We start from the raw sequence: 14968 nt of genomic DNA, 5'->3' as shown, positions 1-14968 counted from the left end.
CAAGTTGACCAGAAATACTTAGATCACACAAAGTTGGAAAAAAAAATCTAAAGATATGTACATTTAACAGCTTTTTGTTAAGATTTCTCTATTGATATTTTTCCCACATGTCAGAATTTCTCTGGATTTTACTCTTTCAGTAGTTATCACCACCTGGACTGTATACTTCACCTCCTTTTCTCTGGTCTACCTTCTCCTTCGATATACATCTCAAAACATAATTTCTCAGAGCATCCAGATTTAAAGACACCACTCTGATAGTTCTGTGACCCTCATATTCTGGAACTTCTATGTATTTTACTGGTTGATTACAATACCTCATTCATTTAAGTATAGATTTTTAACAAATCTCAAATGAGTTGAATGAGAAAAACAAAGTTGCAACAAAATGTCATTGAGACTCAGGCTGGGCTGATTTTATTTCTGGGATCTCAATGCTCTCTTTTATCAAATGAGAAAGTTGGGTGTTATGGTCTTTGAAGTCTCTGCCTTGTCTTAAGTACTATTATTTTAAATGTATGTATACATGTATGTATATGAATTTTATTTGTATATATGTCACATGAAAAATATTTTTATATTTATATGCTTTTTATAGCCTGTTGAAAGGAACTTCTTTTTTTTTTTCCAGGATCTTAGTTTTTTTTTTTTTAATTTTAAAATCTTTAATTCTTACATGCGTTCCCAAACATGAACCCCCCGCCCACCTCCCTCCCCATAACATCTCTCTGGGTCATCCCCATGCACCAGCCCCAAGCATGCTGTATCCTGCGTCAGACATAGACTGGCGATTCGATTCTTACATGATAGTATACATGTTAGAATGCCATTCTCCCAAATCATCCCACCCTCTCCCTCTCCCTCTGAGTCCAAAAGTCCATTATACACATCTGTGTCTTTTTTCCTGTCTTGCATACAGGGTCGTCATTGCCATCTTTCTAAATTCCATATATATGTGTTAGTATACTGTATTGGTGTTTTTCTTTCTGGCTTACTTCACTCTGTATAATCGGCTCCAGTTTCATCCATCTCATCAGAGCTGATTCAAATGAATTCTTTTTAACGGCTGAGTAATACTCCATTGTGTATATGTACCACAGCTTTCTTATCCATTCATCTGCTGATGGACATCTAGGTTGTTTCCATGTCCTGGCTATTATAAACAGTGCTGCAATGAACATTGGGGTACATGTGTCTCTTTCAAATCTGGTTTCCTTGGATTCTCCAGGCAAGAACACTGGAGTGGGTTGCCGTTTCCTTCTCCAGTACATGAAAGTGAAAAGTGAAAGTGAAGTTGCTCAGTCATGTCTGACTCTTAGTAACCCCATGGACTGCAGCCCACCAGGCTCCTCCGTCCATGGGATTTTCCAGGCAACATTACTGGAGTGGGGTGCCACTGCCTTCTCTGATATATTAAACTAGTAATAACCAATTCTTTACAACTTTTTGGGCTGTTCCCTACCAAATCATTTTCTTCCTTAAGATATTTATTTTGTACCTTAATATGGATTCTTTTTTGACAAATGATCCTAGATGTAGCAAAAGTATTGTCGGCACTATTGTGTTAATTGAGCTCTGTGCTCAGTTGCGTCCAACTCTTTGCAACGCCGTGGTTGTAGCCTGCCAGGCTCCTCTGTCCATGGGAATTTTCAGGCAAGAATACTGGAATGGGTTGTCATTACCTACTGCAGGAAAGCTTTCCGACTCAGGGACCAAATCTGAGTCTCTTGTATCTCCTGAATTGCTAGACAGATTCTTTACCACTAGCACCACCTTGATGTCATTAAATCTTGATGTTCAATCTGACCAATAGGGATATTCCGATAGGTCACTGAACAGATGTTTCAAAAGCCCTTGTAGCCTGAGAACATTTGTCATGGTCATGATCCCTATGCTCCCGTCTCTACTTTTCTCTCTGTCTCCCACCGCCACCAGTCATAAACAGGGTGTTTATCACGCTTGGGGCTTTCCTGGTAGCTCAGTTGGTAAAGAATCCCCTGAAATGCAAGAAACCCCAGGTCAATTTCTGGGTTGGGATGTTCCCCTGGAGAAGGGATACGTTATCCACTCCAGTATTCTTGGGCTTCCCTGGTGACTCAGATGGTAAAGAATTCACCTGCAATGCAGGAGACCTGGGTTCATCCTTGTCTGGGAAGATCTCTTGGAGGAGAGGGTATGCAACCCACTCTGGTATTCTTGCCTGGAGAATCCCCCTGAACAGAGGAGCCTAGCAGGCTACAGTCCATGGGGTCACAAAGAGTCAGACACAACTGAGCAAATCACCATTACCATTCCCAAGTTATTTTGAAATGCAGTAATTAGCTTCATACATGATATTTCTCCAGGTCAAATAAAGAAAGCATAGAGAAAAACATAAACTGGAATTTTAATATATATTTAGGCATTTATACATGACTATATGTATATTATACATAGTAATATATATAATATATGTGATAATGTGTGGATATGTATATGCAATACATATAGTATATACTAATTATATAATTATGATATAACACATATCATATAATAATTAGAGAGGCCTTAAAAACCTAGACTTTCTTTTGCAAAATGCAGAAAACTGAAATGTACAAAGTTTGCTTTTATTGTTGCTTCTTGTTATCTTGATTTTTGAAACAGCTATAAAATATAGTTTAAACATAGTTTTAAAAATAGTTTCAAACCATAGTTTAAATATATTTTTAAAAATCACCCTAGTGCTTAAATTCAACATAAGAGTTCAGATAAATGTGTGGCACCCTAGGAATCCAGATCTGTTTCCCCTCTTTGCAGGATGGAAACTTCGAGTTGAGACAGGCAGTCAGTAGAACCCCTGGGAACTGGGGAGGGCCTAGATCCACATACAGTTGTGTTCTCTGTGAGTACAATCTGCGCGTTTTGCTGTTCAAGGCACATAAATGAAAATGGAGACGGAGACATTGTGTGCTTGAACAGAAAGGGCCTGATATAATAACTGGGGCCTGGAGATAACTTGAGGCTGATTGCTGCTATGTGAACCATGGATTTCTCCTTAATGAGGTGCTGGGTAAACAGCCCACTTCAGAAACCAGATAGAGAACCGCTGGGTCTCAAAGGGTGAAAGTGAACCACGGTGGGCTCTCCGATTGCGGTTCAGACAGAACCATCATATCACGGTGGATGTCATGGACAAACAACAGCAAACTCATCTCCCTGAAGGACAGGGAGTGGTCTTTGGTCTATGTAGAGAAAAGGAAGAAAGGAAAGCTCTTGAAATTGACATTTTAAATTGAAAGTGAAACCTTGATGTGGTCCTGGTGGATACAGGGGCTTGTGTGCCTAGTCAAATTTAATTTCAGGGAAAGGAAAGGAACAAAGTTCCATTTCCACACATGTGATGCCGTGGCTGTAAATGCTAAGTACAAAGGTGTTGCATATCTTCATGTGGTTTCTCAGTTCAAACCAATGACAATAAAGCAGAACCAACGCTGTAGAGGGAATTGAGGACGAGGGTGGGGTTAGCCACTGCACCCATGTACTTTGTTTACCACCAGCTTCCTCAACCAAGCACATGGGCTTATTTAAAGCTTAGGAGACACGGCCAAGCTAACAATCACTAGAACTGGAAATATTCTCATTTCTGTGTGCTTTGCACTCTGTCAAACCACATGTAAAGGGACTGCTAGAATAATCTAGAAAGTACAGAATGGTGACTTTAACCATTCATTTTAAAATTAGGCAAGGACAAGTAATAGTAATCTAAATGAAAAAAAAAATTCACCTGTAACTCACCGTATTCACAAAACAAATAGACTTTCTTTTTCCACCTTAATTCTTTTAGTTATCTATAAGCAAGGACGAAATGTAAACATTCCCAATCCAAGCTATGTAAAATCATACACTACTTCATAAGCAGTTTTCATTTTAAGACCTACATTTTACCATAAGGTTTACATTTAATAGATCCTTCTTTCTTGAGCTTCAACTATTCCTTTCTTAACCATTCCTTCCTGTTGATTTAGTCGATTTACAATTATTTATAAAGGTTCTTGCCAATTTGGTAAGCTTGTATAAAAACAGCCTTAGAGTTCAAATATATCCTGAATTAAAAGAAACACGCACTGCCCAGAATTCAAAAGGTAAATGAATATTGCCCTTTAGACTCAAAAGATAGAGCTCTCTGACTAGTCCGTTTTTAGGAGATGAAATACAGTAACATCTTATACAATATAAAGATAGGCAGGTCATCAGAATGCAGCTTCTGTTTATGGTTCCCCAAAGTATGCAATCCAACAGTTAAGAGATTTAAATCTTTAAAAAAGAAAAGCTTTAAACGTTGTAATCGAGTCTTCACAATGAAAAAGAAAAACATTTGATTTTTGCCATCCTTTTCCCAATTTGAATTATAAAGTACTGGCCCTGGGAATTAAGTATTGATTTTTAAGGACATATTTAGACAATTTTGCTAAGAAAAGGAACCATGCAAATGGTTTGCTATGAGAATTCATTCTAAGACATCCACACTTAAAGCCTCTAGCAGAGTATGTCACAATGCTTGAATCAATATTCAAAGTTAAATTTTGTTTAATTAAGTACAAAAAGTACATAATTGCTGAAAACCTAGATGCTAATAGAAACAGCTAATGTCTGATTTTCTGTAAACCCAAAGTAGAATTCTAAAGAAGACATACAACCATCACATTTTATCAATAGCAATTTTATATAAAGTTTATTTCCTTAATGATTTTTCTGATATTATATTCTGTTGTATTTATTTCAATGGTACTCTAGAAGACTATGTGGCATATTCTATGGAATTTACAATAGGTTTTCTGTTTTCCTTGATGCAATTAGTTACAGACTTTTCTGTACTACTGAGTAGGTAGGAACAGTTATAGCAGAAGAGATCTTGATATGGGTTGAGGATTTGGTGTTTGTTTGTCTTTTTTTTTAATAGACTTTACATATTTTTTAGAACAGTTTTAGACTTACATTCCGAGAAATTCTCATATTCCACATCTAGTTTTTCTTATTATTCACAACGTTATATGAGCATGGTGGGTTTAAAATTAATGAAACACTATTGATACACTATTATTAAGTAGAATAGTATGCATTTTTATTCAAATGTCCTTCGTTTTCACCTAATATCCTTTTTTCCTTCCAGGATCTCATTCAGAACATCCAATCACATTTATTTATCATGTCTCCTTAGACTTCTCTTGGCTGTGACAATTTCTCAGATTTTATCATGACCTTGAAAGTGTTGGCAAGTATTGGCCACATATTTTGTAAAATGCCTTCTTTTGCTATTGATCTGACATTTTTCTCATGTTTAGAGTGGGGATCTGAATTTTGGAGATGAAACCCAGATAAGAAAAGTGCCATTTGCTTTATCACATCAAAGGTAGATAGTATCAGTATGATTTATCCCTAGTAACACTGACCTTGATCACTTGGCTCATTTGTTTCAGAGATATGTCTCTTCTCCCCTATTTTTTAATCATTTATTTATATCAGCATGAACTCAAGGTCATTTATTTTATACTTTGGTTATAACCCAATACTACTTTAAACAATTTTTGCTCAAATTATTCCATTTTTGACCTTGGGACCCCAGTACTTGATACCTGTGTACCTTAACACACTCCCATCAATGGGGTTTTTGGACCACTTATTTCTCTGGTATTATAAGATACTCCATGACCATCTTGTGTATTTTTCCTTCAGCCCCAAAAGTGTCCATGTCTACAAGGATGCCTGGGTGCCCATTGTATTCATGGCTATTGGAGTGTCATTGTCTATGGGCCTTCTCAGCTGACAGAGCTAAAAAACACTGTATGTGAATACCAACCCACTTATGAGTTGAGTTGTAATCGATCAAATACAGTACATGTTTCACCCTAATATAGTCTATAATCTTTGACTTGCTCAGTGAAACAAATAATGCATTTTCATATAGTTTTCACTTTGCATATTTAAGAAAAAAATAGGTGATAGTGAACTGCCAGTTTCCAAATTGATAACGGATGACAAGAGTAATAATTAATCACTAGATTTCTATTAAATAAAAATAAATTCTAGTATAAAACATACATTGGTGAATTCCTTTTGAAACATTTTTCAGTCAGAACTTTAGTGTTAATAGGTGTTTATATGTTATTTTATTTTGTGTTTTGCTTTTCCCCAAACAGGACAGCAGTTAACTAGTAATTTATCAAAAGACGTAAGATAGGCTAGTCTTTCAAAAGTATTCAGCCAACTAAGGCACCTAATAATATAGCAAAATAATTTAGAGGTTAAAAGAAAGTGCTTTTACTGCTGTATGGTATTTTTGTGAGATTGTTTTGTGGTTAATAAAAATTTACTCTTAATGTAGTCAATGTCACTGTTTCTTAAGTACACCTTGTATTTAATAAATCTTATCTTGTATTTAATAAATATGTTAACATTGTATAAAATTGCATTTTAAAAACCCTTAAATTTTGAAAAAGAACAGAAAGAGAGTAAAATATCACCCAAGTCACATAGGGATTTTTATTTTTTAGTAGCTTACAAGTTACATAAATACAAAATAGCATATTTTCACCTCTTTACTTTTTCCCCCTCAGGGTAAACCTGAGCTTTCCATTTGACTTGCAATTACTAATATTAGAATGTTAATGTAATTAGAGTTTAGGTTTTTCCAGTTTGATATGACAACTTGATCTCAATAGAAAATCAAGATGAGAAATTTAGTTTATGTAGCTGGTGTACATTACTTTTTATTTTAATGTTTGCATTTCTCTATGAAAATTCATCACTGAAAAACTCAGATACACATTTAAAAAGTATATAGTTTGAGTTTAAATATAAAAAGAACTTTAACTTACTACAAATTATATTCTTAGAAAGTATATTATAAAACTGATATTTTTTTCCATTTAAAACAATCCTAAAGAAGTAAGCCTAGTAAAAACAAAAACAGCAGAATGGCCCCATATCACATTTTAAGCTAATAAAAATGATATACTTTCAGAATAGGCAATGTGGTTTTTAAAAATGTTTTCTTCATAATACAGAACAATCTAAACATTTTAAATCTATTCTTAAAGCTTTTTAAAAAAGATATTCTGAAGTAAGGAGTGGGCAGAATTTGGGTAAGACTGAAGAAGCAGTAGGATGTGTGGTCACATGAGTTTTGAGGTATATACTGACAGTTCAATGGTCTTAATGTCCAGTGTTTCCTTAAATATGTTCTTGGCAGCATGACTTCAGTAGGACCTTAATGGTTGTGATTTAAGTAAGGGTCTTCTGATGATTAAACTGTGGGAGATACCATATTAAACAACAACAAAACAGAATTCTTTGTGCAGAATTACAAACAACTTTTAATATATAAACCTGCCCCATGAATCTTTAAAGGAGAGCATTTCCCCATGCTTACTTAATGAGACAAGTCAATTATTCTTCAGTATGAAACTCCTACCCTGTTCATTAACCAAAAGAAAGATCAAGCTGAGGAGGTACTTGCGTTAACCCTAATACAAGTCATACATTTCACATATGATATCACTTTTCTTCTTTGCAATAAATCCATGAGTTTGTTATTATTATTTATCCTTCTATAACTAACACAATACATTAGTAATTTTCTTGAGGCCAATTGGAAAAAGCCAGTTAGAAATATGACTTCCCTCCCACTTGTAGTTCTCCACCATTCTTTCTTTGAGCTGAAATAATTTCTGGAAAATTTTAGCATATAGATAAAATATGTTACATTTTCTATGGATAATTATCTATGAAACAACAAAAGAGGATTAAGAGGCCATAGGATAATTCACCACCACTACTATCTATCAATCAATCTCCCCTGAAAGCCGTTTCAATTGCTTGTACAGTCTCATTAAAAATAGTGTGTTGGCTAGATATTAGGCCACAAGGTTCCCCTCCAACCAGATTATCTTCCTGAACCTCTTCTTATTGAGAAATTATGGGGAGTCCAATGATAATATCAGCATTCCTTTTTGATAAATGTCTAAAGTATACTCAAATATAAATCACATTAACTTTGCTTTACGTAGTTATTACTGAATGACTAACAGCAACAGTTTGTTTCTCTGATATTTTGACTTCAGCTTAAACTGTTGTGTAACTGACATGCACAAGTCCATCTATAATACAGTATAATTTAATGCGAGGGGCTTGAAACTTGACATTGGAATGTCTGGCTCCAAAGCCCAGCATTTCTACTAACTAGCACTGGAACTTAGGCAAAGCCACAAAGTTAGGCAAAGCCTTCTCAAAACTGGTGATTAAAAGCCATATAGGAAAAGTCCTACAAGTCAGGTTTACACAGTATATATATTAGACCTGTAAAATCTATTAGACCTTGAAAATCAATATTAAAGAAAAAGGTGATTTATGCAGATAAAATAATAAGGCAAAAGATCTGCTCATTTGCAGAAATACGTTCACATTATCCAGAGACTCCCTTTTTATCCTCTATCAGATAGCTTCTCCTCCAGATTTTTCTCCCAGGGTCAGTGGAGTTTTAAAGTCAATGATGACATCAGCATGCTTTCTCAGGGTGAAGTCTACCTCAGGGCCAAATAGATTTTCCTAAACAGAGGCAGGGATTTCTGCTCCAGGTTTGGCAGCATGAATCCACTCTGTCTGTCCTCTGTGCATTTGAAGGCTTGGACTTATTCCATGTGGACTATGCCATGGATATAATAAACTGACAGCAGATGAATGGAGAACTCTCCAAGAATAATATCTGACGTTAAAACATTAAAAGCGTCTTCACTGAAGGCCTTGTGAAAATTTTCCGTGGTGACATAGACTGTAAACCATTAGAATATAAGAATCAAAGATCCAGATGCATTTTGTTCACTGTGGCATGCCCTGCGTGTATCTGGCTCACAGGGGTGTGTGCTTAGTTGCTCAGTCGTATCTGACTCTTTGCGACCCCATGGACTGTAGCCTGCCAGGTACCTCTGTCCCCCGGCAAGAATACTGGAGTGGGTTGCCATGCCCTCCTCCAGGGGATCTTCCCAACCCAGGGATCCAACCCAGGTCTCCCACATTGCAGGGGGATTCTTTACCATCTGAGCTACCAGGGAAGCCCAGCTCATGGGTGAGGAAGCACGTAATAAATGTTTATCTGTTGAGTGAAGAATGAATATTAAAATGACAAATAATTCATTTTGTGACGGCAGAATAAAGTTGTGAGCTTTTGTACACTTCAGCAAAAATATGAATATGCAGTGTTACTTTGAACTTTGGGGATATTTATGATTAAATATTTAAAAAATAATGCTATTGTCAACTTGATGGTTGAAATAAAATACATCTAGATCTCTCTTAAGGAGATAAAAACATTTGAACAATAATATCGCCATGTAAATGTCCATTCTATTCACATATTCCACAGTATTTCTCTTTGTATACTATATTTAATTACATAATAGTAATACACTGTATTTCTATAGTGGTTTGCTTGCAAATAACAAAAAACATAGTTTATTTGATCCTTCCCTGTGAAATAGGAAAAGTAGATATCATTACTACAAATTCACAGGTAAAGAGATACTGGCTCAGAAATATTAAGTGTCATAAACATATACCACACTACTTGTTAAGTCCCTGTTTAGAAAGCAAATTTCAATGATAATAATTTTTAAAAAGTTCAAAAGGACTTCCCTGGTAGCTTAGCGGTAAAGAATCAGCCTGCTAACGCAGGAGACATGGGTTTGATCCCTGATCTGGGAAGATCCCACATGGTGCAGAGCAATTAATCCTGTGCACCACAAACTACTGAGCCTGTGCTCTGGAGGCTAAGAGCCACAATCAGAGAAGCCACCACAATGAGAAGCCCACGTACTGCAACTAGGGAAAAGCCCACGCGACAATGAAGACCCAGCACAACCAAAAATGAATGAGCAAAAAAATAAAAATTCATTTAACAAATTTAAAAATTAAAAACAATTACAAACAACTAATAAATCCATAGACTGCTTAAATCCCTTTCCTTATCTATTTTCTGTACTTTTACCAATGACACTGTGAGGTTGCAATTGCTTTAATTTGATTTTTCAGATGCAAACAAAAGCCTGTGAGAGAGAAGGTCTTGCTGAGACACATTTCTAGTAAGTCTTAGAGGTAGGACCCAAGTCTGTGTTGTCTGATAACAACCATGTGTCAGAAAGCCTGGTGGCCCAACTCTTAACTCTTAAATGCTAAGCTTTAACCACCACCTCTGTGATTGAGTAGGTTGAGATGATACATTAAAATATACTATGCAAATATTTAATCCTGTTACTATTGTGATTAGAAATATGATACATCTGTCCCAGAAATTACATATGCATATAGAATTGTTTTTCTTTCTTTTTTTTTTTGTCCACTACTGGTGGTACCCACCATCTACTCAGGTCACCTAGATCCATGTCTAACTATTAGTTATCTGGCTATGTAACAGAGATGTCTGTGACTGAAGCATGTGTGTGTGATTAACCGGCTGTTGACAAACACTGGGGTGTGAGACAGAAAGACAGGAATAACCCCAGCGTGTTCTAGAGAACTCCCTGCCTCCAGCCATTATTTCTCCTCCATGCTGGCTGTTGTGGAACCTCTGAAGTATAGTTAGGAGTAAAGCTTAGGACCTCTTTGCCCTATAGAACGCCCTTTATATAAATTGTGTTGCAAGATGATAAACTTTTCAACAGACATCCACAATATGCATGAAAACCATGCGTAATACACACTCAAAACCTCTCTAATTCTTAGGATGCATGAATTTTCTGTTAAATTTTATCCCTTTCATTCACTTTTTTTTCTCAATGGCTGAAGTTTAAGCAAACACTCTTCCAAGAAAAGTAGATGTGTAATTAATTCATCCAAGATTAAGTGCTTTCTCACAGTGCAAAGTGCCAGACATCTATGTTTTACTTGGGGATATTTCAAGTTATTGGAACACTTGTAATACTAATGCAAGTTAATGATCAAGTGTCCTTTTTGGTTGATTGGTTGGTTGGTAAGTTGGTTGGTTAGATGGTTGGTGGTTTGTTGAAAAAAGGAAGGAAAGATAAGAAGTGAAAAATAGTGTGTTTTCATTTTTCTCTTTCCTTTTCTCAACATACACACAGTGGCTCAGTCCCCAACTCCTTTGATATTTCATAGTCACTGCTGGACTTGACTGACATAAGAAACTCACCGTAGAGAGGCAGGTTTCCACTGAGCTAAAGCTAGTTTCCATGGTGCCGAAATGTGCATTTAAAAGTAAGCATGGTCCTTAGGTGCCTACAGGGTGGTGTTCATGCCAAGCACAGGTCACAAAGGAGCCAGAAGAAGTAAGATGTGTGCCCTGCACATAAACAGCACCGGGCTAGCTATTTCACTTTATGCATTTTGGTTCCCATTTAGAAAAAGAAAATCTCATTATCGTGCAGCACATATTTTAAGGTTGGTGAATCACGTTGGGTTGTTTTAACTCTGAAAACTAATTTAAATGGATGAGTGTGATTCCTTGGAGCTTAGGTAAATAATCAGATCTGTGAATACATATGTCCTAACATACTTTCACATCCCCTCCTGAAATTCCTTTAGATTTGGGTGATATAGGAGAGGAAAGTTATTTCTTAAGATTATTGTACAGGAAGGGGAACTGTTGGCTGGCACACCTTATTCTAGAGTGTCTAAATTTGTCTTTTTTAAGATATATAAAATATATGCAAAATACCAATTAAGTTAATGAACACTGGAAATTGTAACACACTCATTGTTTACGTTGTGTTGTTCACAGGAGTGAACAACCCTACAGTGTATAGGGTTGATTGCATCCCCCTCCCCCCAAAAAATAAATAAAAGAGAAAAAAAAGATTTAAAAAATTTAAGGTTAAAACAAAACTAAGGTGAAGAATATTTTAGCTATGAGTGGTACTTTTGGTAGAGGAATCCTTTGGGACTTCTTAAATGAACAGTCTAAATCATCCATTAAAATGTGCATTATCATGTTTTAGAGAAAGATATCTGTGGTAAAAGTTAGTATTTGAAATCTTTTCTGTGCTTGAAAAACAGAGCCCATGTGCCTGGAGAAAATGCATTTCAAAATAGTAAACTTCCTTTTTTTTTTTTTTAATTTCCAATGGGGATATTCAGTGACAGGAACTAGGTTCTGAATCTTTGAAAAGAGATGCGTTCATTGCAGGTCAGAATTAATAAAAGTTATTGAACAATTTTAGCCACTTTAGTGGCATTCTGAAAGAGTGCCCTGGATGGGTCCATGCACACGTTCGGTCAGTTCCTGGAAAAGGTGTAAGTTAGAAGCCCTCCGAGGTGAAGGCCTCAGTCTTGGTGCCTACAGTGAGAAACTGGAAAAGCTGGGAGCCCCGCGTGGTGTCAAGACTTCACCTGTGGCTCTCCGCCTTCACTGGGTCTTTAAGAAGTCCAGTGGGTTGGGGGGAGAGGACCAACTGAGAACTAAAGGAATAGAAATTGGCTTTAGTGTGCCAGGGAGAGCATTAAAGTAGTCAACGAGCTTTTTCAACCCAAAAAAGCCCCTCGGAAATCGCTCTGTGCCTTCACAGACCAGACCTTGGTGGCGGGTGTTGTGTGTTTAGGTCCCTGAGTCCACACACTAGCAAAGATCCCTCTCTCCCCAGTTATTATCTCACCCTCCTTAGGGGGCCCCCGGGGTCCCTATCAGTCTTCCAGTCTTCTTTTATCCCCCCTTGAGATGAAAGTCCAGAGTCTTCCAGCGACTTACCCTAACGGGTCTGGATCGTGCTCAGTGGCACGCAGGTGGGGCAGACTGGGGAGAGGGTGGAAAACTTAGGGGCCGGCTCGCGGCGCTAACTCGACGGTCCTCCTGACTCCTCGAACCCTCAGCCAGAAGTCAAATCCCAACTCTGCCCCACTCGAACGGAACCCTCCAGGTTTTGGCGACTCCTCGAGCAAGAACCCAACTTAAGTAAGGAAACTTGGAGGATCGGGGTGAGCAGACGCAGGGAAGTCCCCGCATTCCTGGTGGTCCCCATTTCGACTCCTGAGATCTGGGCATCCCGCGGGTACCCAGAGACTCGGTTGCCAGGACTCCCCGGGCGTGCATCTGGGCAGCGCGATGCCCACCGAGGCGCAGAGAAGAAGTGCATCTCCGGGCCCAAACCGACCGTCTGCAGCCCCCCACACTCAGAGTAGCGAGCTGGTCCAGGCGAACCTGGATCGCTGGCGCTCTTGCCCGCGTTCCTGGAGCCCGGATTTTAAAAAAAGAAACCTGCCAACTGTACCTCGCGGGGAAGCCCGGCACTGGCCAGGAGGGAAGCGGTGACGCGGCTTCTTCTTTCCCGGAGCCTCGGACCTGACCTCCACCAGCCCCCAGCTCCTGCCCCCCGGACCGACGAGCCCTCCCTCGCCCCGGGACCCCACGGCGCCCGCGCCGGCCGCGGGGAGCCATCGCGTCCCCGGAGCGGGCCGCCTGGAGCGCTCCCCCGCCCCGCGGGGTTCACTCACCGATCCGGAGTACTTGCGGGGCGGTCTGGGGGAGGACGGAGCCGAGGAAATAGAGAAGCGTCCAGCCGGCGTCCCTGGTCCTCAGCCTGGGCTGGACGAGGAGTGTGCGGCGCTCCATCTTCCTGGCTTCTTAATTCATGCCGAGACCCAGCCGCCGCCGCTCGCCCTGGAGATGCTGCCCGCTGGGCTCGGGTCGCTGCCTCATCCTCCCTGGGATGCTAACGCGGTGGTACCCAGAGCGCTCCCCTGGCGGAAAGAGCTCGAGGGAACCGGCGTGGGATGGCGGAGCCGGCGGGCGACGCTGGGCTCGCTCTGGGCTCCTGGCTTCTGCCGCTAGCCCATCACCGTTCCTCGTCCTCCTCCTCCATGGGCCGCGGGTCTCGGAGAAGCCGCGCGCAACTGCTCCCGGAGCCGACAGACCAGCCGGGGAAAGTTGCTGCCCCAATTCGCCGGAACGTCTCCCTCATTCGTCCTCGGGTCAGATGAGAAAGTGGGGTGGCTGCGTGGATGGGGGGCAGGTGGAAAGTGCCACGAGACCAAACGGGGGATGGGGGGCGGGGAGAAAGAAGACGGAGGAAGAAGGGGAGAGGGTACGCGCTGAGTTGGTGCAGGGGCTCTCAGCGAGCAGGAGGAGCTCCAGCAGGTTAACTGGGATCCGAGCCACGCTTTGGCTTCTCAGTTCTCCCCGCCCGCCTCTCCTCACTCGCTCCACCCTTTATTTACTGCCCGCCCCAATACACCCATCCAGACACCCCGACGCGCGCTCACGCACGCACATTCTCCCTCGCCCTCAACTTTGCGCCGTAAGGCTGGAAAGTGTATTGAGGATTGCCTCCTGAAGGCAGAACGTTTAACTTGATGAGCAGAGCCAACCTCTGCGCTGGGCCGCGAGTGGCCGAGGAACCTTCCTTGGAAATGTCCCTGGGAGCCTGTGTGAGGGTCTCCGAGAGGAGATTCTTCCCCATCACTTGATGGAAAAGCGCCATCTCGGACGCCAGCATTTCGGGGAATAGAAGAGCTCTTATTTTAACTCTGGCAAAGAGGAAAGAAAGCAGGAGGAGGAGGAAGAAGAGAAATGAAACCTCGGTACTCAAGATTAGAGTGGCTTCTCTGCTATTCAGACCCCAGATAATCTCTTGTAAATTGCTTCTATTTACATGTGCGGAACTGGGAAAGAGGCAGCTTCCAGCACGGCTCCTTGTCTTGGTTTTCTTTGAACTGGCACGTTTGAACGCTGGAAGAGAGGCTATTTTAGCTCTGTAGGTTTGGAGACTATTTCTCTGTGGAAGGACAAGGACGCTTCCCTGGGGAAATCATCAGCATTTGATCATTTTGGCTTAATTTCCTTTGAGCTTTGTGGGGGAATGTTCTATATAAATGTTGGCTAGCTTTGCATTAACATTCATAGACAATTTTTTTTCCCCTCAAAGTATGGATTTTGGAGAACTAACCTAAACTGAGTTAATTCATCTGAAAAACATGTCCACAGTTTATA

General features: G+C 40.0%; 1 protein-coding gene across 1 annotated transcript in view; it reads right to left on the bottom strand.

Moving 5' to 3' along the window:
* The window catches only part of GRIK1 (glutamate ionotropic receptor kainate type subunit 1), a 450348-nt gene extending 436757 nt beyond the window's left edge, over positions 1-13591 (bottom strand). Inside the window, exon 1 of the mRNA XM_069577980.1 lies at positions 13474-13591. Coding sequence (XP_069434081.1) covers positions 13474-13591 — 118 coding nt within the window. The remainder of the gene's footprint in view (positions 1-13473) is intronic.
* Positions 13592-14968: the final 1377 nt, after the last annotated feature.

The sequence above is a fragment of the Ovis canadensis genome, chromosome 1 (assembly GCF_042477335.2).
Source record: "Ovis canadensis isolate MfBH-ARS-UI-01 breed Bighorn chromosome 1, ARS-UI_OviCan_v2, whole genome shotgun sequence".
In the NCBI taxonomy this organism is placed as follows: Eukaryota; Metazoa; Chordata; class Mammalia; order Artiodactyla; family Bovidae; genus Ovis; species Ovis canadensis.
This window is presented reverse-complemented; position numbering and strand designations above follow the sequence as displayed.